This window comes from Astyanax mexicanus, chromosome 7, assembly GCF_023375975.1.
Source record: "Astyanax mexicanus isolate ESR-SI-001 chromosome 7, AstMex3_surface, whole genome shotgun sequence".
In the NCBI taxonomy this organism is placed as follows: Eukaryota; Metazoa; Chordata; class Actinopteri; order Characiformes; family Acestrorhamphidae; genus Astyanax; species Astyanax mexicanus.
The window spans coordinates 12,659,693-12,682,937 of NC_064414.1; the positions used below are offsets into that span (position 1 = coordinate 12,659,693).

The window sequence follows — 23,245 nt, forward strand, 5'->3', positions numbered from 1 at the left end:
TTTAATGGTATTTTTTATTTTATATAAAGCTATAGTGTGATAATCACAACATGCCAACGCTGATCACCCAGCACTGGCCTGCGCAGCACACATGCTTTTCTCTTGTTTGTTGTTTCATCATTCCTTAGTCACTTCACTATGTAGGAAATGCAACAGAAAGGACTGTCCCATTCTGTAGGCAGCATATGATCCTTCATGGGCAGTGTCCTTATTTTACCCCACGCTATTCCCGAGCCAGGGAAGAGGCTCTTATAACTGGAGAGATGAACTCTGCTTAGAGTGGCTTACGTAAAGTTTTTCCTTTGAATTGAATAAAGTGCTCTCTCTTAACATTGTTAATTTAGCTGGTTGTCTATTTATTATTTAATGTCTTTATTCACTTGTTTTAATTAGTGTGATTATTTTTACAGTTTTATATCATTTAGTCAGAGTGGTCTGATATAAAAAGGTATACTGCAGAGGATTTATCAAATGAATGAGTTTGTTTCACAGCTGCAGTGCACACCAAATTTGCCAGTGTTAAATTAACACATCAAGAGCTCAATTTTAACACTCGCAGTGTAAATTTAACACTAACACATTTACTGTGTGACAGGAACTATGGGTTGCCATGTTGACAAAGACAATTGTACATGTTCTACATTAATATATTAATATTATATTTATATGTAATGTTCATCATTGAGAAAATAAATTATTGCCTCACAACATCCCAGGTCTCACAAAAATTACCCAGGTATGATTTCCATCAGACCCATTGTGAACAACTCTGACTGTAAGTTTAACTAAACTGTCTTTTCACATTAAACTACTGTAAATATCTGGTTATATTGTAACATAATTGTTATTTAATAAGTGTGTAGAAGAATTTTACAGCACAGATATTCCTCTTTAAAGCCTCTAAAGCTAAAGTGCGGTACTGATAAAATGTGGGCTGCTGTGGTGAAACCCTTACCTCTGTGTATGTGTGCAAGAGCCAGGCTGGTCACGTGATGCAGGCAGGAATTCCAGGCACTGAAAAACTCTTCTTTGTTCTTTTCTACCTGCACAGGGTGATAAATAAAAATAAAGCCCAATTAAAGATTTATTACACTATTTAAACTCCACTCAGACACTCTAAACTCTTTACTCAGATGGAAAAAATACTAAAGGGAAGAATTCGACTATATTTACATTTTAATTTCAATGAAATGAATTGTAATGAGAGAATGCCTCAGTTGAGACCGATAGGAAATAGTGGGTACATACAAAAAAGCCCATTGAACAACACCCCCCCACACCCTAAACCACCCAGCCTTCACCGCAAAAATAAATAACAGTTGAAAACATGTACAGGAAACATTTTTTTTCCAGCCCATCTGAAAGGGGCCCACAGTGACACTGACCTTAGCGTAAAGTCGTGCAGCTAGGCTGCGCTGCAACACCCTCTCCCTGTAGCTCAAAGCTTTCAGCAAGAAGCTCAAATCTCCCACCTTATCCACAGAGAAACCAAGGAAACTGTGAAACAGAGAAGACCCAATCACATCAGCAGGGTGCAGAGTAGAGATGGGATATATAAAAAAAAAAAAATCGACATTGTGATATATTGTGGCATTTCAATACCACATTACGATACATTTTCAATACTTGCAGTCAAACGTGGATATTTTTTTGAAACATAGGTGCACTAAACGCCCTAAGACTTGCCCCCAATTTAACTTACTAAAGAGTTTGTTCAAAGCTGTGGTAATCAGTGTTATCTTCCTAATGTTTCAGATTAAACTGCGCCTTTTATCAGCAGTTTAACTTAAATAAAAGGAGTATATTTGATAGCTGGGTCGGATCGAGACCAGATCACGTTCTCATCAAAAGAGTTTGTTCGTTCGTTTGTTTTGATTCGCACCCAAGTTTGATTACTGTTTTCACACCTTCTCAATCAAACCGCAGTAAGAGTAAAAACCAACCAGAGTTCGTTTAAACCAACGGACCAAATAGTGCTGGTTTGAAAATGCTCTCAAACTAGTGTTTGTTCCATATCTCTGTTTTCTACTAATTTATTGCAAGAAATACAGACCAGTAAGACACCATTTAAAATAGCATTATGATTTATCACAACATTTTGTGTAGTTAATTACAAAAGCCTGTTTGCACATTAATTTAATTTACTAACATTATTTATCATAAATCAAATATATTGTTATCTCAATATGTGTAGACCACATACTCAATGTATGCATAATTTTTTTTTGTATTAAGTTAAACATTATTGTATTAAATAACATTATTAACCTGAGCATGAAAATCACATGAATTCCAAACATTACACCTATTTTTAGTGATATCATGTGAAAGACAAACCGCCCATAAAATCTTGCCAAATGCTGATGGTTTAATCATTCATTATTCTAAGACTGGTCACTGTCATATCAGTGTTATCTTCCTAATGTTTCAGATTAAACTGCGCCTTTTATCAGCAGTTTAACTTAAATAAAAGGAGTATATTTGATAGCTGGGTCGGATCGAGACCAGATCATGTTCTCATTAAAAGGGAACTGCTCCAGAGTTTGTTTGTTCATTCGGTTGTTTTGATTCGCACCCAAGTGTGATTACTGTTTTCACCCAAGTGTAAAAGACAAACCCCCAAAAAATCTTGCCAAATGCTGATGGTTCAATCATTCATTATTCTAAGACTGGTCACTGTCATATTGGTAACATGTGTAATAAAATATGTAATATTCACATTTTCTCCTCTTAACAGTATGGAAAGTGGCAACTTACTCATACAGCCTTTAACAATGAATACAGGGAGTTGGCCAAAATATAGAATATTTATTTACAAGCATTTACCTAACGCTATCTTGCCCCTGGGTGTTCATTAAGACAGAAAGATGAATATACTAAAATTGTAATGATACTAAAGTACTGTTTTAGTCTGGCCAGAAGTGTGATACAACCCAACATTTAGGCGTAATTTATTTATTTTGCATCACAAGCCCCAACAGCTTTATAGACCGGGTGATTATAATTAAGGATTTCGTGTCATTAGCATGAGATTTTGAAATAAAATATACTGTGTGCATGATCAGGTGTCGAATAAACCATTTGCAAACCTGGTCCGGATCCTGTCTGAGGCTGAGCTGCTCCAGTTTCTGATCATTCCAGTCACAATACTGTCCTCAAACTGCTTGGTGTACTGAGTCATCAGCTCACGAACCACCACCTACACAAACAGAGCAAAAAGAACGACTCCGTCAACCTTCTGTCTACATTCACCAGTAAACACGAAGCTTAGCAGATGCTGGAGTCAATAAAACTATGAATATCCTTCAGGGTTCATATATGTTTTAACCAAAACATTTCATGATTTTTTTTCATGACCATATGATTTTAAAAATATCACTGCAGACATAGACAATAAAACCAAAAATCAACAAAACTATAATAAAAAAAACTATTATAGTAGGTCTAAAATAAATAAAGATAAAAATGTTGACATGCATTATTCAATAATAAAATGTGTGTCGGATCCTGAGAGCTCCATTGTGTTGGGCTAAATTACTGAATTAGCTCTGAGCTCATGTATTTTTTAGCTCAACACAGATTTTCTCCATCGATAAGTGGAAATTCACATTTGTAGACTGAAAATTCCCATTCCTTTTTCAAAACTTTCGAGGTATTTTTATTTTTCCAAAACTTATCCAGGCATAGAAATTGCCATTTTCAAATTCCATGACTTTTCCAGGTTTTTCATGACCTTATAAACCCTGGTCCTTATTTTGTAAGACCTTATTATTAATATTATCATCACTCACTGATTGAAAAAAGTATTTTTTGTGGTAATTACCTTGCTGCACGTCACTCTATAATGGCAAAACCGATTCTAAAGCACTAGCAGGCTAACGTGAAGAGATTTGTGGCTGATTCAGAGCACAGACGAGTTTGTGCAGATAAAGGCAAAATGAGGAAGGTTTCTGACAGACAAATTCACCAGATTAAGAGAACATCTGCCTCTGGAGTCCCGCAAACCTCAAGGTGTAAGATCCTTCAAGAGCTTGCTGTGGTGCATAAACCTATTATTCATCCACCCCTAACCAGAGCTCACAAGCAGAAACGTTTGCAGTGAACCAGACATACACGAAGACTCATTTCCAAACAGATTTCTGATCACATTACTGATCACATCACTGATGAGTGTCATGCAACCATGGATGGTCCAGATGGATGGAGTAGTGGGTGGTGGGTGGATGGCCACTGTGTCCCATCAAGGCTGTGACGTCAGCAAGGAGGGGGCGGAGTCATGTTTTGGGCCAGAATCATGGGGAGAGAGCTGGTAGCCCCTTTAGGGTCCTTGAAGATGTGAAAATGACCTCAGTCCATGGTACAAAAAGAAGACCCGTGCCTTCCAGAGCAAAGGCATCTTCATGCATGACAATGCACCATCTCATGCTGCAGAGAATACCTCTGTGTGACATGGTGTGGCCACCATCTTCCCCTGACCTCAACCCTATAGAAAACCTTTGGAGTATCATCAAGCTAAAGATCTATGAAGGTGGAGGCAGTTCACATCAAAACAGCAGCTCTGGGAGGCTATTCTGACATGCATGAATTCAAGCAGAAACTCTCCAAGAACTCACAAGTTCAATGGATGATCATTGACCATTTGCAGTTCTTTATAACCTATAAAATGTTTAGAAACTGGTTTGTTCAATGGGTCATGATGGATCATGACTTGGAAATTATACTGACTATCATTTATCATTTAGGAAAATCTGAGAAAAAATATCACTTGCATAATAATTTGGACCACAGTGTATATTCTATGTTTTGTGATACTCTGAGGGACGTGGCACCTTGTTTTTTCATTCACCTGTACACCTGCATTACTATCATGTGACAAAAAAAAAATTTTGATTTGATATTTTGATTTGATCACCTACTCGCCTTAAATGTGTAAAAATGTTTGTTTAAAAATACACAAACAGCTTTATTTAAGAATACTGAATACAAGGCAGATGACAGTAAATAGATGGCTATCACACAGTCTGGGACTATCATAACTGTGATTTTTTTTTTTTTATGGGAGAAAAATGCCATTGCCCACCAGCTATATTTTAACCAAAGGACCTTAATCTATGATGTGAAAAGTGGGTCATATTTTTTCAGTAAATAGAACTCTTTAAAATGTACTTAAACTATAAATGGAAAAGGACAGAAGTCCTTAGCTCACCCTGGTCCACCCTAAGGTTCAGTCCTATTGACAATAAAGAAAGTAGTTCACAAAGCTACTATTTTTCTCCATTTATGATACACAGGCATATTAAAAATAGATCTTCACAGTCCTCCTTCTCCTCCTCCTAATACACACTGATACCTTTACATGTGTTGATTGTTTCGATTAATAAAATGACTGTTGCTGTGTTTGTCATAAGCTCAAATGTTTAGTGGACTATAGAATGTCTATACTGGTCACAGACCACAGATTGATAAGTATTATGTTCATCAAAACATTATATACTCATCATCAAAGAAATAGTTGGTGATAAAAGAAAGTGTCGGATTGTAAGCTATTCTTTTTTTTGGCCCGTCACCATCCCCCCTCTTCTGAGGACTGCTCATACTTTATTGTTTATTGATTTATTTGTTTAATTTAAATATACATATATAGAGACTATATATATTCTTAACCAGAGACAATTGGGGGGTTCAGGGTTGGAGGGAGTGAGTATTTATACATATATACCAAAATATAGCTAAACAGAAAACAGATTCATGAATTTATGTGCGATTTTGACCAATGATTTTGCTTCAATTTATCTTGTGTTAAATTATTGAGCTTTCCTGTAATGTTTGAATTAGATGTGTCCAAATTGGGTCTGAATCTGCGTTTTCGGTGGGTTCTGAGTGTGTGTCCAAAGGGAGATCTGTTAGTAGATTTTTCCAATGATTGATGTTAATGTTATTTTTTGTTTTCCAGCTTAACTGTGGTTAATCACACCTCTAGCCACACACTGATTACTGCCACACCTGTTCTCAATCAAGCAATCACTTAAACTGGACCTGCCTAGCAAAGCAAAGTAGACTATTAGATACTCATGCTAGACATCATGCAGAGATCCAAAGAAATTCAGGAACAAATGAGAAAGTAATTGAGATTTATCAGTCTGGAAAAGGTAATAAATCTGTTTCTAAAGTTTTTGGACTTCATTATTCATAAATGTCAAACGTGAAACAGTGATGAACCTTTGCAGGAGTGGCCAGCTTTCCAAAATTACCCCGAAAGTGCAGCGACGACTCATCCAATAGGTCACAAAAGACCCCACAACAACATCCAAAGAACTGCAGGCCTCACTTGCTTCAGTTACTGTCAGTGTTCATGCCTCCACCATCAGAAAGAGACATGGCAAAAATGGGTGCCAAGACAAAAAACACTGCTGAGGCTGTTTTGCTGCTTGGAAGACTTTGCTGCCTGGAAGACTTGCTGTGATTAATTGAACTATGAGTTCTGCTGTCTACCAAAAAATCCTAAAGAAGAATGTCCGTCCATCTGTTTGTGACCTCAAGCTAAATCGAACTTGGGTTCTGCAGCAGGACAATAATCCAAAACACACCAGCATGTCCACCTCTGAATGGCTGAAGAAAAACAAAATGAAGACTTTGGATTGGCCTGGTCAAAGTCCTTATAATACTGTGGCATGACCTTATATTTGTTTGATGATCTGAAACATTTAAGTAAGAGTGAAAAACATGCAAAAAAAAGAAAGAAATCATGAAGGGACAAACACTTTTTCACACCACTGTATCTAGAGAAAAAAAAGCACAAAAAGTTACTTCAGCATAAGTTAGCTCTTTTTAGCACTTTTTATTTTATTTAAATCCATTTAAGGACATTTTGAGAATTTTCTCCTCATGACAGGTGACAGCAATGCCCCCTGGGTGAGACTCCAATTACACTCATAATAAGATCATATGACTGATATCAAAAGAAATTCCCCTATTACTGCTCCACATAAACACATTATGTGAGAGAGGGAATGGAAAAGAGAGAGAGAGTAAGAGAGTAAGAGAGAGCTGAGTCTCAGTATTTGGCAGAACCTTTTGGTGCCCTTGTGACTCTGCTTCAAAATGAACCCCCCCAAGACTGCCTCAGCCATTTTCCCCCACATGGCCTAATTTAACCCTACACACTGCCCTAATGCTCTATTTTAAAGTTCCTCAGAACTTAATCAAATGCAAGTTGTTACAAATAAAGAGAAAAATACTAGAGTTATGCTATAAAAAGGCAGCATGGTGGGCATGATGTCAATAGGGAAATTATCACTGCCAACTTACAAGCTTGCTAAACACTGATGCTACAAAGTCCTATTTTTTAGAAGGTTTTATTTAGAAATATTAAAATATATTGGGGAAAAACACTATGAACAAAGCTGAGCAATAGGGGTATCAAAAATGTCATTCGCGATATATGTGGTATCAAATATCTTTATCTTATCTATCTATATCTTTATCGAAATATAGGCACTCTAAGGCACTCCCTAAGCCTGCCCACCTGCCCCCAATTAGACTTACTGAAGTTACTGTTTCACGTGGTGGCGCTAATCTAATGAAAAGGGTAAATCTGCAGTGAAGAATATTGGTTATTTGTTGAATTCTGTAAAACTGACACCAATAAATCCATAATATTTCCTGGTATTTACTTATTTAGGAGTATTTTATCCTCTTTAGTAACACAGATGCAGTGAAGTATCGTAGAGAATTGTATTGTGATATATCATGTATCACAGGTGCAGAAGGCGCTCGTCTTGTCTTGTCTCACACTCAGCGCTACCTGTGATCTCCAGCCTCCGGGCTACGATACCCAGAATGCACCACACACTAACACCACACTACCCAACGCGTTCACATGACACTGCACTCAGCACTATTAGGAAGCTCATCACTCAAATATTGAACACACCCGTTTCACCTCCTATATACACTCCCACATTTCACTCACTCCTTGCCAGGTATTGTTGATTTTCCACTCTACAAAGCCTGGCCTTTTTTGCCTACCCTCACATACATACATACATACATACATACATATACTCTTGGACTGTTTATCACATTTAGTATGTTTACTCCCTCTTGCTGTTGTTTACTAGTGTTGACCCTGCTTATTTTTGACTACTCTTTTACTTAATTTAATAAAGTACTTTTATTGTATCTGCACTGAGGGTGGGCAATATTATATCGTATACAATATATCGTGACACAGAAATATCGTGACGTTAAAAATCCATATCGTGATAATAGGGCTGTTCTGTCTTAAAAGTAGTCTATTATTTACTGTGAAGCTTTAAGTGTATTTATTGTATAATTGTTTTAGTTTGCAGTTTATATGCATGCAGTAAATATTCTGCAATATGTTTTGCTGCATTATATTATTTTATGCTATATTATTTATTTTGCCACATGATTATGCTGTTATACTCTTATACTATATTCCTGAAATTAATTAATTAATTTTCTGTTTTCCTATATCACCATGTATATTGTTATCGCAAAAATAGCCTGAAATATCGTGATATTATTTTAGAGCCATATCGCCCACCCCTAATTTGCAGCCATGACAGAATCACAGTGTAGTGATACCATTGTTATCGTAGGCAATAATGATTATATCTTATCATGAGACGCCCTGTGACTCCCACCCATACTGATGCTGGCGATATGGTAAAAATACGCAGATCCTTAAAAAATAATACTACCTATAACTATCCCATACTAAATACTTTTTTATAATAGACTATTTAAACTCTTTGTAGTTAAATGATCAGTTGGTCAGCGATATTTATGCTCAGATAAGTAAATTTTGAATTATGATCATGTTTATCACAATCACGATAAAATTAAATATTGTTCTATTGCCCAGATCTAATTTTCAATCAGTAACAGAACGAATATTCTGGATAACTGGGATAACTAAAATAAGATGGCAAAATGTGTGAAAAACAAACAGGATGTCATCAAATAAATAGTCAAACCGGCAACATTAGATTACTCTTAATCTTAAGATCAGCTCAAATGCTTCCATTTCCTTTCAGGGCGATTGTCTTTTGTAATATGATCGTGCTATAAGTTTATTTCCCAGGGTTAGGGATTTTTTTTATCTACTTTATTTTATTATTAAGAGAGCTACTGTAATCTAATTGCAGAAGAAAAGTTCAGTGTGTCTTTAGGCAAGCTGTGAATAGTGACCTTGTATTGGAGTGTGTGTCTGTGTGTTTGCCAGCCCTCCTCTCACTTCCAAAAGGCTATAAAAAGGGCAATAGACACACAGCATGAAATAAGAAAGTGTCTACTCTCCAGAGTACCTCTACAGTTATTTAATAACTGCAAACATGCCGGTGCATATTCATTTATACCAAATGCGTAAAAAAGGGCCTTTTTAATAATGTCACAATTCTTAATTCCTAATTTGATTCTCACAGTTGGATAGAAATGGATTATTGCAGAATCCCAGCTTGTCAGAGAGCGTCTCAGAGTGGAGGTCTTGAGGGTTTTATCTGTGTTTTCTGTTTACAGCCTTTTGTTTATCACAAAGAGATCATGGGTAACCGCAGTGTGACGCTGGACTAAAAAAGGCTGGCTATCACCAAAATAAGAGAGAAAACACGACAAATAACAACCTTAAGCAAAATGGATTTGACACGCAAGCCTTGTGATGGAAGTTTTTTTCTCTCCTCAAGTGGTTGTTGACAAATTAAGTGTCTGTTTTTTTTCATGCAGTTATGATATTGCTGAGTATCCTCTACAGCAGAGGTAGTGCTCAATGATATGGAAACATTTATGCAGTGGTATGAAAACGTTTGGGATCCCCAGATCATTTTATTGATTTTTCTTTATAAATCATTGGTTTTTCAGATTAGCAATTTCAGTTAAATATAACATATAGCAGATGAACACAGTGATATACGAGAAATTAAATGAAGTTTATAAAATTGGGCACCCAAACAGGAAAATTACATCAATATTTAGTAGATCCTCCTTTTGCAGAAATAACAGTGTCTAAACTCTTTCTATAGCTTCTAATGAGAGTCTGGCTTCTAGTTGAAGGTATTTGGATAATCCTTCTGTACAAATAATCTTCAATTCAGTCAGGTTTGATGGTTTCTGAACATGAACAACCCGCTTTAAACCACACCACAGATTTTTAATAATATTCAGGTCTGGAAACTGAGATGATCATTCCAGAACATTGTACTTGTTCCTCTGCATGAATGCTTTAGTAGATTTTGAGCAGAGTTTAACTCTTTCTCATAATTGGATTCACCTGTGTATGTAGGTCAAGGGTCAATGAGCTTCCCAAACTAATTTTGTGTTCCAGTAATTAGTGCTACAGGTATTCAAATCAATAAAATGACACGGGTGTCCAAATTTATGTACCTGTTTAATTTTGTTTAAAGAATTATTGCACACTTTCTCTAAATCACTTAAAATAGAAATCACTTAAATAGAATCTGTTTGACAACATGAAGCAGCTAAAAGATCTCAAAAAGCAACACATTATGTCACGATCTGAAGAAATTGCATAAAAGTCATGTATAAGATCATCCACAGCATCTCAATCAGACTTTGACTAGGCCACTCCAAAACCTTCATTTAGTTTTTTAAGCAATTCAGAGGTGGACTTGTTTGTGTGCTTTGGGTCATTGTCCTGCTGCAGAACCCAAGTACACCTAAGCTTGAGGTCAAAAACAGATGACCAGATTTTCTCCTTCAGGATTTTCTGATAAACAGCAGAATTCCTGGTTCCATCTTTTACAGCAAGTTGTCCAGCCCCTAGATGGCGGCGCGTTAACACGCAGCGGCCGCTCCGGGTCCGTTAAATGGTGCTTTTGTGTTACTACTTGTCGTTTTTTCCGTTTATTTCCTGCAAATATGTGCATCGGAACACCCGTGCACATGTTCTACCACCGCCAGACCCTGCTACAGTGGAGAAATCAGCCAGAAAACACGCTACCGGACGAGGTTCTGCAGACGCTACTTGAGCTTAGCCTGCTAAGAGACCCAGGCCGCCAGCCCGCGGTGTTTCCTGACGTCGGAGCCCAGCGGAAGTGCCATCGCAAGCGGTGCGAGCGTAAGCGGAAGCGCGGAAAGAGAGCCGGGATCCGCGCGAGGCTAAAGGCTAGTCCTAGCCGGCCGGCTATACCATCGCTCTTTCTGGCAAACGTCTGTTCCCTTGACAATAAACTGGACTACATCCGACTCCAGCGAACAACCCAGTTCAGAGACTGCTGTGCTTTGTTTTTTGTGGAATCGTGGCTGAACGACAACATTCCGGACAGCGCCATTCAGCTAGCCGGGCTAATGGCGTTCAGAGCGGATAGGAGCGCGGCTCTATGCGGGAAGACCCGCGGTGGAGGCGTGTGTGTTTACATCAACACGGAATGGTGTAACAACGCTGTGACTGTCGCCAAACACTGCTCTCCGCTGGTGGAGTTCCTGATAGTCAAGTGCAGACCTTTTTATTTAGTATGGGAGTTCTCCGCCGTGCTAATAGCTGCTGTCTACATCCCACCCAGCGCTAGCATTGGTGCTAATGCTAAAGAGGCTCTGTGTGAACTCTATCGGTCTATCAGCGATCTGCAGAACAAACACCCAGACGGACTGTTTATTATCGCCGGAGATTTCAACCACGCAAATCTCAAGTCAGTGCTCCCTAAATTACATCAACATGTGGACTTTGCAACGAGAGGAGCGAGCGCGCTGGATCTTGTTTACACAAACATCCCCAGCGCGTACCGGGCGGAGCCCCGCCCCCACCTCGCTTTCTCGGACCACATGTGTGTTTGGCTGACTCCAACATACACACCACTCATCAGACGCTCCAGACCAGTTCAGAAGCAGGTGAAAACCTGGCCGGCAGGCTCCATCTCTGCCCTTCAGGACTGTTTTGAGTGCACTGCATGGGACATGTTTAGGGAGGATGCTACTGAAGGCGATTCTGTTGATTTGGAGGAGTATGCAGCATCAGTCACTGGCTACATCAGCAAGTGTATTGATGAAGTCATTGTCTCCAAGACCATCAATACACTTGGATGACTGCTAAGGTACGTGCGCTGCTGAGGACCCGTGACTCCGCCTTCAGAGTGGGTGACAAGGTGGCCCTGAGGAAAGCGAGAGCCGACCTGTCAAGAGCCATCAGAAAGGCAAAGCGCGCACACACCCAGAGAATCCACAGCCACTTCAAGGACACGGGTGACGCGCGGCGTATGTGGCAGGGCATCCAGGCAATCACCAACTACAGGACAATGCCACCATCCTGTGAACGTGATGCCTCCCTCCCTGATGCCCTGAACAACTTTTATGCACGGTTTGAGGCACAAAACAACACGATGGTGAGAAAGACCATGCCCAAGCCGGACGAGCAGGTGTTGTGCCTGACTGCAGTGGATGTGAGGAACACTCTGCGCAGAGTCAACCCACGAAAAGCTGCAGGACGGACAACATCCCCGGCAGAGTGCTCAGGGAGTGCGCAGACCAGCTGACAGATGTTCTCACGGACATCTTCAACATCTCTTCCCGAAGCCATCAGACTCCTCAACTGCAGAGACTGAACTGATGGTTTTTCTGTACATGCACACACACTCTTACCCCACTTACCCCAGAAAATGGAAAGCACTAAAAACCCTACTACCTCACTGGACTCTATTGCACACTGTGTAATAGAGGTAATTACTACCTTACTGGTCTTTTTTGCACACTGCATAATTTGCACACTGTCTTGTTATTTATTATTCTTTGTCTGTATTGTGTTGTATTGTCTGTCTGCACTTTTGTACTGTTGCACTATTGTTCTGTCTACACTGTGTTTATGTGCACCATGGTCCCTGGAGGAACGTTGTTTCGTTTCACTGTGTACTCTGTATATAGCTGAAATGACAATAAAAAACACTTTGACTTTGACTTTGACTAGACGCGCAAAGCAGCACCAGATCAACATACTACCACCACCATGTTTAACATGTAGTATGATGATCTTTTTCTGAAATTATGTGTTTTACGCCAAATGTAACAGGACACACCTTCTGTCAGTCCAAAGTCCCGGGGATACATTTGGATACCATTTTTTGTCCAAACTTTTTCTTATTATTTAATCATTTTACTTAACCTAGCTGAGGTAAGTGAGGCCTGCAGTTCTTTAGATGTTGTTCTGGGTTCTTTTGTGACCTCCTGGATGAGTTGTCCATGCCCTTTTGGAATAATTACGGTCTCTGGCCATTGACCTTTTCTAAACTGATAGATGATCAATGTCTTTTTCTCAACTGCTTTTTGAGATCTTTCAGCTGCTTCATGTTGTCAGACAGGTTCTATTAAAGTGATTTCTTGATTCTACAGGTTTGGCAGTAATCAGGGCTGGTTGTGGCTAGTGAAATTAAATACAGTTTTGCAAAAAGTGTGATTACTTACAGTAAATTCATTGGGGGGCAAAAGTTCAGGATAGTTATTTTTTCTCTTAATAAATGAAAACATTATTTAATAACTTGATTATATTCACTTATGTTAAAAAAATATGTAGTATTTTATATACATTTTAAAGACATTATTAGAGTAAAATATGACTGAAGCTGGTACTGTAGGTAAGGCTTACCTGAAGCATGACCATATTGTCTCCCTCAAAAGTCACAAAGACGTCAGAGTCACATTTCAGTGAAGGGATCCTGTTTTCCATCATGAATCCCTGAGAATACAAGCATAAAAAATATTAAAACATGCTCAATTAATATCTGTACACTTTCAACACTTTACTTTTTCTACCAAAAATACTCTGCCAGGCAAAACCAAACCAAAGTTCTGTTTCCTTTTATTTCATGCGATGTGTGGTGAGAGCTGTGAAAAAGGTAAATGTCAGAGCTGGTTAAATGCACTTTTTACCATCTTCAGTTCTCTGTGGGTTTGCAGTTTTTGTGGTTTTAACATGCTTTACACTCTGCAGTGCAAATAACTGCAGATGTTTAAATAAATAATAAATACGCTTGGAGATGTAATTCTGACATAACTGTATTTCAATATATTTTATTACGCCTGACATGAGTCTGAGAGAGTTACAAACATATCAAACAGAGCTTTGTTTATACATTCCACTGTCTAAAATAAAGAGGGAAAAAGACATTGATCAGATAAGATTTTCTACTCTAACAATATGTGTGGGCTGCCCTCTAGTGGCTACCAGTCTAATTGTCTAATGGTTGGTTCAGTGAAAGAGTGTATTGATGCCAGTGCTTATTTTTTTTATCCCTTCATCTGCAATGTTACGGAGATGTATAGTAAGAAAGTACAACTACATCAGTACTGTAATTAAGTACTAAATTGCTGTATCAGTATCTACTGGAGTATTATTTTCTCTCCTACTTCCACTTTTACTTTACTACATATTTTCAAGAAGCTTAATATTTTAACTCTGATACATTTTATGCGCTTCCTTTAACTCTAAAAACGACTTTCCATTGCTTTCTGTAATTACATAGCAAAGTACTGTACTTTTACCTTCAGTACTGTTTTCAAAACAATAATTAATTCGATGATTTGTGATGAACTGATCTATATCACATTTAAATCGCATTCTTCAAAGTATTTCAAACTGTAACAAAAGATTAGCTTAGGAGCAAATTAATAAACAAATGAAAAACTGGCATTTACTCTGGGGTTTGATAACAGATGGATGGTGCTGTGCTGGTTAGATTAGTAGGTTCTGGGGTTTGATAACAGATGGATGGAGCTGTGCTGGTTAGATTAGTAGGTTCTGGGGTCTGATAACAGATGGATGGAGCTGTGCTGGTTAGATTAGTAGGTTCTGGGGTCTGATAACAAATGGATGGAGCTGTGCTGGTTAGATTAGTAGGTTCTGGGGTTTGATAACAGATGGACGGAGCTGTGCTGGTTAGATCAGTAGGTTATGGGGTTTGATAACAGATGGATGGTGCTGTGCCGGTTAGATTAGTACGTTCTAGGGTTTAATAACAGATGGATGGAGCTGTGCTGGTTAGATTAGTAGGTTCTGGGGTTTGATAATAGATGAATGGAGCTGTGCTGGTTAGATTAGTAGTCTCTGGGGTTTGATAACAGATGGATGGAGCTGTGCTGGTTATATTAGTAGGTTGTGTGGTTTGATAACATATGGATGGAGCTGTGCTGGTTAGATTAGTAGGTTCTGGGGTTTGATAACAGATGGATGGAGCTGTGCTGGTTAGATTAATAGGTTATGTGGTTTGATAACAGATGGATGGAGCTGTGCTGGTTAGATTAGTAGGTTCTGTGGTTTGATAACAGATGGATGGAGCTGTGCTGGTTAGATTAAAAGGTTGTGTGGTTTGATAACAGATGGATGGAACTGTGCTGGTTATATTAAAAGGTTGTGTGGTTTGATAACAGATGGATGGAGCTGTGCTGGTTATATTAGTAGGTTGTGTGGTTTGATAACATATGGATGGAGCTGTGCTGGTTAGATTAGTAGGTTCTGTGGTTTGATAATAGATGGATGGAGCTGTGCTGGTTAGATTAGTAGGTTCTGTGGTTTGATAACAGATGGATGGTGCTATGCTGGTTAGATTAGTAGGTTCTGGGGTTTGATAACAGATGGATGGAGCTGTGCTGGTTAGATTACTAGGTTCTGGGGTCTGATAACAGATGGATGGTGCTGTGCTAGTTAGATTAGTAGGTTCTGGGGTCTGATAACAAATGGATGGAGCTGTGCTGGTTAGATTAGTAGGTTCTGGGGTTTGATAACAGATGGACGGAGCTGTGCTGGTTAGATTAGTAGGTTATGGGGTTTGATAACAGATGGATGGTGCTGTGCTGGTTAGATTAGTAGGTTCTGGGGTTTGATAACAGATGGATGGTGCTGTGCTGGTTAGATTAGTTGGTTCTGGGGTTTGATAACAGATGGATAGAGCTGTGCTGGTTAGATTAGTAGTCTCTGGGGTTTGATAACAGAAGGATGGTGCTGTGCTGGTTAGATTACTAGGTTCTGGGGGTTGATAACAGATGGACGGTGCTGTGCTGGTTAGATTAGTAGGTTTTGGGGTTTGATAACAGATAGACGACGCTGTGCTGGTTAGATTAGTAGGTTTTGGGGTTTGGTAACAGATGGATTGTGCAGTGCTGGTTAGATTAGTAGGTTATGTGGTTTGATAACAGATGGATGGAGCTGTGCTGGTTACATTAGTAGGTTTTGGGGTTTGATAACAGATAGACGACGCTGTGCTGGTTAGATTAGTAGGTTTTGGGGTTTGGTAACAGATGGATTGTGCAGTGCTGGTTAGATTAGTAGGTTATGTGGTTTGATAACAGATGGATGGAGCTGTGCTGGTTACATTAGTAGGTGCTGGGGTTTGATAACAGATAGACGGCGCTGTGCTGGTTAGATTAGTAGGTTCTGGGGTTTGATAACAGATGAACGGTGCTGTGCTGGTTAGATTAGTAGGTTCTGGGGTTTGATAACAGATGGACGGAGCTGTGCTGGTTAGATTAGTAGGTTCTGGGGTTTGATAACAGATGGATGGAGCTGTGCTTGTTAGATTAGTAGGTTCCGGGGTTTGATAACAGATGGATGGTGCTGTGTTGGTTAGATTAGTAGGTTCTGGGGTTTGATAACAGATGGATGGAGCTGTGCTGGTTAGATTACTAGGTTCTGGGGTTGATAACGGATGGATGGTGCTGTGCTGGTTAGATTAGTAGGTTCTGGTGTTTCATAACCGATGGATGGTGCTGTGCTGGTTAGATTAGTAGGTTCTGGGGTTTGATAATGTTTGACAATGTTTTGCCTGATTCTTTGTCCTGTAATCATGTTTCTGTAAAGCTGCTTTGTGCCAACACCTGTTGTAAAAAGCGCTATACAAATAAATTTGATTTGATTTGATGATTTGATAACAGATGGATTGTGCGGTGCTGGTTAGATTAGTAGGTTATGTGGTTTGATAACAGATGGATGGAGCTGTGCTGGTTAGATTAGTAGGTGCTGGGGTTTGATAACAGATAGACAGTGCTGTGCTGGTTAGATTAGTAGATTCTGGGGTTTGATAACAGATGAACAGTGCTGTGCTGGTTAGATTCGTAGGATCTGGGGTTTGATAACAGATGGATGGAGCTGTGCTGGTTAGATTAATAGGTTCTAGGGTTTGATAACAGATGGATGGAGCTCTCTGGGGTTTGATAACAGATGGATGGAGCTGTGCTGGTCAGATTAATAGGTTGTGTGGTTTGATAACAGATGGATGGAGCTGTGCTGGTTATAGTAGTAGGTTGTGTGGTTTGATAACATGGATGGAGCTGTGCTGGTTAGATCAGTAGGTTCTGTGGTTTGATAACAGATGGATTGAGCTGTGCTGGTTAGATTAGTATTAACAGACTGTATTAAAGACATTAAAAATTGGATGACACACAACTTTCTCTTACTTAATTCTGATAAAACTGAGGTCCTTCTATTAGGTCCTAATATTGATAAAAACATAAATGTTAATACTGTAGACATAGACGGTCACTTAATTATACCTGGTAAAACTGTGAGAAACCTTGGGGTCATCTTTGACCCAATTCTTTCGTTTGATGCTCACATATGTAGCATAGTCAAAATTGCATTCTTCCACTTAAGAAATATAGCTCAAATCCGCAGTATACTCTCTCTGGAAGATGCTGAGAAGCTGGTACATGCATTCATAACCTCCAGGCTGGACTACTGCAACGCGTTGTTGGCTGGAAGTCCACATAAATTACTCCATAAACTCCAGCTAGTTCAGAATGCAGCCGCAAGAGTGCTTACCAGAGTTAGAAAGTTCGATCACATTACACCTATTCTTTCATCCCTACATTGGCTACCTGTTAGATTTCGTATAGATTATAAAATACTTCTCCTGACGTATAAATCCTTCAATGGTCTGGCCCCGCATTATCTACAGGAACTCCTTACTCCTTACAATCCGCCGCGTTCACTCCGCTCCCAAGACGCTGGCCTGTTATTAGTCCCGCGTATTAGAAAAAACTATGCAGGAGGAAGAGCGTTCTTTTATAAAGCTCCCCAACTTATATATATATATATATATACTGGACTCAGACACACTCTCAATCTTTAAATCTAGACTCAAAACATTTCTATTTGCTCAAGCTTTTGAGTAATGTCTCATTACAATTTTCTTCCTCTTACAGCTTATCCAGCAAATATAAACCCTGTCCTAATCATCTGCTTTCTCTTTCTCTCCCCATGTCCTGAGCTGCTGCTACCAGTGCCCATCCCACTCCAGCAGAGTTTTATAAAACCCTTCTAACCCCTTTCTCTTCCCTCCCCTCTCTGTTCTCTCTCTCTATCTTTCTCACATGTGCTGAGACGCCTGGCCGGCCGGTCTTCCTGGATGTGTCCGTCTGTGGTTCCAGCTTTCAGGAATCAGCCCTGTCCTTCTACTCATCAGAATTATTTCACAACCCTTCTAACTTCTGCTTTTTTTTTCTCTTCCTTTCCTTTCTGTTTTCTCTATCTATCTCTTTTACATGTATGGAGATGCCCTGTTCCTGATGTTCCCAGCCTGGCTCTCCACTGCCTGCTGTGTTGTTCTCCGGCTCTGCAACCCTGCACTGATTACCATTAACACACTCAGAATCTGTTTCTGTATTAGCCATAGCTCTATAGTTTGTGCCCATCACATTCTTATATTCATAAATTAGTACCTGTTATATTAGCCATAGTTCACATTAATTCTCTGTACTGTTTTTGTTCTGTTATTTGTTTGTTGTTTGTTTGTACTGAGCGGGTCAACCCGAGTAGGATGGGTTCCTCGGACTGAGTCTTGGTTCCTTCCAAGGTTTCTTCCTCTTAAAGGGAGTTTTTCCTTGCCACTGTGTCACCATAAAATTGGCATCTCTGTGGTGCTGCTCATAAGAGGCGTGGACCTGTTTTTCCTGTAAAGCGGCTTTGTGACAACCTTTGTTGTAAAAAGCGCTATATAAATAAAATTTAATTGAATTAGTAGGTTCTGGGGTTTGATAACAGATGGATGGAGCTGTGCTGGTTAGATTAATAGGTTCTGGGGTCTGATAACAGATGGATGGAGCTGTGCTGGTTAGATTACTAGGTTCTGGGGGTTGATAACAGATGGACGGTGCTGTGCTGGTTACATTAGTAGGTTTTGGGGTTTGATAACAGATGGATGGAGCTGTGCTGGTTAGATTAGTAGGTTATGTGGTTTGATAACAGATGAATGGAGCTGTGCTGGTTACATTAGTAGGTGCTGGGGTTTGATAACAGATGAACGGTGCTGTGCTGGTTAGATTCGTAGGATCTGGGGTTTGATAACAGATGGATGGAGCTGTGCTGGTTAGATTAGTAGGTTCTGGGGTTTGATAATAGGTGGATGGAGCTGTGCTGGTTAGATTAGTAGGTTCTGGGGTTTGATAACAGATGGATGGAGCTGTGCTGGTTAGATTAATAGGTTCTGGGGTTTGATAACAGATGGACGGTGCTGTGCTGGTTAGATTAGTAGGTTCTGGGGTTTGATAACAGATGGATGGAGTTGTGCTGGTTAGATTAGTATGTTCTGGGGTTTGATAACAGATGGATGGAGCTGTGCTGGTTAGATTAATAGGTTCTGTGGTTTGATAACAGATGGATGGAGCTGTGCTGGTTATATTAATAGGTTCTGTGGTTTGATAACAGATGGATGGAGCTGTGCTGGTTAGATTTGTAGGTTCTGGGGTTTGATAACAGATGGATGGAGCTGTGCTGGTTAGATTAGTAGGTTCTGGGGTTTGATAACAGATGGATGGAGCTGTGCTGGATAGATTAGTAGGTTCTGTGGTTTGATAACAGATGGATGGTGCTGTGTTGGTTAGATTAGTAGATTCTGGGGTTTCATAACAGATGGATGGAGCTGTGCTGGTTAGATTAAAAGGTTCTGTGGTTTGATAACAGATGGATGGAGCTGTGCTGGTTAGATTTGTAGGTTCTGGGGTTTGATAACAGATGGATGGAGCTGTGCTGGTTAGATTTGTAGGTTCTGGGGTTTGATAACAGACGGATGGTGCTATGCTGGTTAGATTAGTAGGTTCTAGGGTTTTATAACAGATGGATGGAGCTGTGCTGGTTAGATTAATAGGTTCTGTGGTTTGATAACAGATGGATGGAGCTGTGCTGGTTAGATTAGTAGGTTATGTGGTTTGATAACAGATGAATGGAGCTGTGCTGGTTACATTAGTAGGTGCTGGGGTTTGATAACAGATGAACGGTGCTGTGCTGGTTAGATTCGTAGGATCTGGGGTTTGATAACAGATGGATGGAGCTGTGCTGGTTAGATTAGTAGGTTCTGGGGTTTGATAATAGGTGGATGGAGCTGTGCTGGTTAGATTAGTAGGTTCTGGGGTTTGATAACAGATGGATGGAGCTGTGCTGGTTAGATTAATAGGTTCTGGGGTTTGATAACAGATGGACGGTGCTGTGCTGGTTAGATTAGTAGGTTCTGGGGTTTGATAACAGATGGATGGAGTTGTGCTGGTTAGATTAGTATGTTCTGGGGTTTGATAACAGATGGATGGAGCTGTGCTGGTTAGATTAATAGGTTCTGTGGTTTGATAACAGATGGATGGAGCTGTGCTGGTTATATTAATAGGTTCTGTGGTTTGATAACAGATGGATGGAGCTGTGCTGGTTAGATTAGTAGGTTCTGTGGTTTGATAACAGATGGATGGAGCTGTGCTGGTTAGATTAGTAGGTTCTGGGGTTTGATAACAGATGGATGGAGCTGTGCTGGTTAGATTAGTAGGTTCTGTGGTTTGATAACAGATGGATGGTGCTGTGTTGGTTAGATTAGTAGATTCTGGGGTTTCATAACAGATGGATGGAGCTGTGCTGGTTAGATTAAAAGGTTCTGTGGTTTGATAACAGATGGATGGAGCTGTGCTGGTTAGATTTGTAGGTTCTGGGGTTTGATAACAGATGGATGGAGCTGTGCTGGTTAGATTTGTAGGTTCTGGGGTTTGATAACAGACGGATGGTGCTATGCTGGTTAGATTAGTAGGTTCTAGGGTTTTATAACAGATGGATGGAGCTGTGCTGGTTAGATTAATAGGTTATGTGGTTTGATAACAGATGGATAGAGCTGTGCTGGTTAGATTAGTAGGTTCTGTGGTTTGATAACAGATGGATGGAGCTGTGCTGGTTAGATTAGTAGGTTCTGTGGTTTGATAACAGATGGATGGAGCTGTGCTGGTTAGATTAGTAGGTTCTGTGGTTTGATAACAGAAGGATGGAGCTGTGCTGGTTAGATTAGTAGGTTCTGGGGTTTGATAACAGATGGATGGAGCTGGGCTTGTTAGATTAGTAGGTTCTGGGGTTTGATAACAGATGGATGGAGCTGGGCTTGTTAGATTAGTAGGTTCTGGGGTTTGATAACAGATGGATGGTGCTGTGCTGGTTAGATTAGTAGATTCTGGGGTTTTATAACAGATGGATGGAGCTGTGCTGGTTAGATTAATTGGTTCTGTGGTTTGATAACAGATGGATGGGGCTGTGCTGGTTAGATTTGTAGGTTCTGGGGTTTGATAACAGATGGATGGTGCTGTGCTGGTTTGATTAGTAGATTCTGGGGTTTGATAACAGATGGATGGAGCTGTGCTGGTTAGATTAGTAGGTTCTGTGGTTTGATAACATATGGATGGAGCTGTGCTGGTTAGATTAGTAGGTTGTGTGGTTTGATAACAGATGGATGGAGCTGTGCTAGTTAGATTAGTAGGTTCTGTGGTTTGATAACATATGGATGGAGCTGTGCTGGTTAGATTAGTAGGTTGTGTGGTTTGATAACAGATGGATGGTGCTGTGCTGGTTAGATTAGTAGGTTCTGGGGTTTGATAACAGATGGATGGAGCTGTGCTGGTTATATAAGTAGGTTGTGTGGTTTGATAACAGATGGATGGTGCTGTGCTGGTTAGATTAGTAGGTTCTGGGGTTTGATAACAGATGGATGGAGCTGTGCTGGTTAGATTAATAGGTTCTGTGGTTTGATAACAGATGGATGGAGCTGTGCTCGTTAGATTACTAGATTCTGGGCGTTGATAACAGATGAACAGTGCTGTGCTGGTTAGATTAGTAGGATCTGGGGGTTGATAACAGATGGATGGAGCTGTGCTGGTAAGATTAGTAGGTTCTGGGGTTTGATAACAGATGGATGGTGCTGTGTTGGTTAGATAAGTAGGTTCTGGGGTTTGATAACAGATGGATGGAGCTGTGCTGGTTAGATTAGTAGGTTCTGGGGTTTCATAACAGAAGGATGGAGCTGTGCTGGTTAGATTAGTAGGTTGTGTGGTTTGATAACAGATGGATGGAGCTGTGCTGGTTAGATTAGTAGGTTGTGTGGTTTGATAACAGATGGATGGTGCTGTGCTGGTTAGATTAGTAGGTTCTGGGGTTTGATAACAGATGGATGGAGCTGTGCTGGTTATATAAGTAGGTTGTGTGGTTTGATAACAGATGGATGGTGCTGTGCTGGTTAGATTAGTAGGTTCTGGGGTTTGATAACAGATGGATGGAGCTGTGCTGGTTAGATTAATAGGTTCTGGGGTCTGATAACAGATGGATGGAGCTGTGCTGGTTAGATTAGTAGGTTCTGGGGTTTGATAACAGATGAACAGTGCTGTGCTGGTTAGATTAGTAGGATCTGGGGGTTGATAACAGATGGATGGAGCTGTGCTGGTAAGATTAGTAGGTTCTGGGGTTTGATAACAGATGGATGGTGCTGTGTTGGTTAGATAAGTAGGTTCTGGGGTTTGATAACAGATGAACAGTGCTGTGCTGGTTAGATTAGTAGGATCTGGGGGTTGATAACAGATGGATGGAGCTGTGCTGGTAAGATTAGTAGGTTCTGGGGTTTGATAACAGATGGATGGTGCTGTGTTGGTTAGATAAGTAGGTTCTGGGGTTTGATAACAGATGGATGGAGCTGTGCTGGTTAGATTAGTAGGTTCTGGGGTTTCATAACAGAAGGATGGTGCTGTGCTGGTTAGATTAGTAGGTTCTGGGGTTTGATAACAGATGGATGGAGCTGTGCTGGTTATATTAGTAGGTTGTGTGGTTTGATAACAGATGGATGGAGCTGTGCTGGTTAGATTAGTAGGTTGTGTGGTTTGATAACAGATGGATGGTGCTGTGCTGGTTAGATTAGTAGGTTCTGGGGTTTGATAACAGATGGATGGAGCTGTGCTGGTTATATAAGTAGGTTGTGTGGTTTGATAACAGATGGATGGTGCT

The 23,245-nt window shown here is 40.0% G+C and overlaps 1 protein-coding gene and 2 long non-coding RNA genes across 3 annotated transcripts in view; 2 read left to right on the top strand and 1 right to left on the bottom strand.

Annotated features, from left to right (window-relative positions):
• The window catches only part of acoxl (acyl-CoA oxidase-like), a 95,519-nt gene that overhangs the window by 35,081 nt on the left and 37,193 nt on the right, over window positions 1–23,245 (bottom strand). The window contains exons 13-16 of the mRNA XM_022685010.2: window positions 13,613–13,702; window positions 3,090–3,199; window positions 1,386–1,497; window positions 956–1,043 (exon numbers count right to left, since the gene is read on the bottom strand). Of these exons, the coding sequence (XP_022540731.2) occupies window positions 956–1,043; window positions 1,386–1,497; window positions 3,090–3,199; window positions 13,613–13,702 (400 nt within the window). The remainder of the gene's footprint in view (window positions 1–955; window positions 1,044–1,385; window positions 1,498–3,089; window positions 3,200–13,612; window positions 13,703–23,245) is intronic.
• On the top strand, window positions 14,700–16,042 carry LOC125802966 (uncharacterized). Its single transcript, XR_007440009.1, has 3 exons — window positions 14,700–14,761; window positions 15,629–15,730; window positions 15,986–16,042. It is a non-coding gene; the product is annotated as an uncharacterized LOC125802966 (long non-coding RNA).
• On the top strand, window positions 19,319–21,590 carry LOC125802964 (uncharacterized). Its single transcript, XR_007440007.1, has 3 exons — window positions 19,319–19,388; window positions 20,307–20,765; window positions 21,123–21,590. It is a non-coding gene; the product is annotated as an uncharacterized LOC125802964 (long non-coding RNA).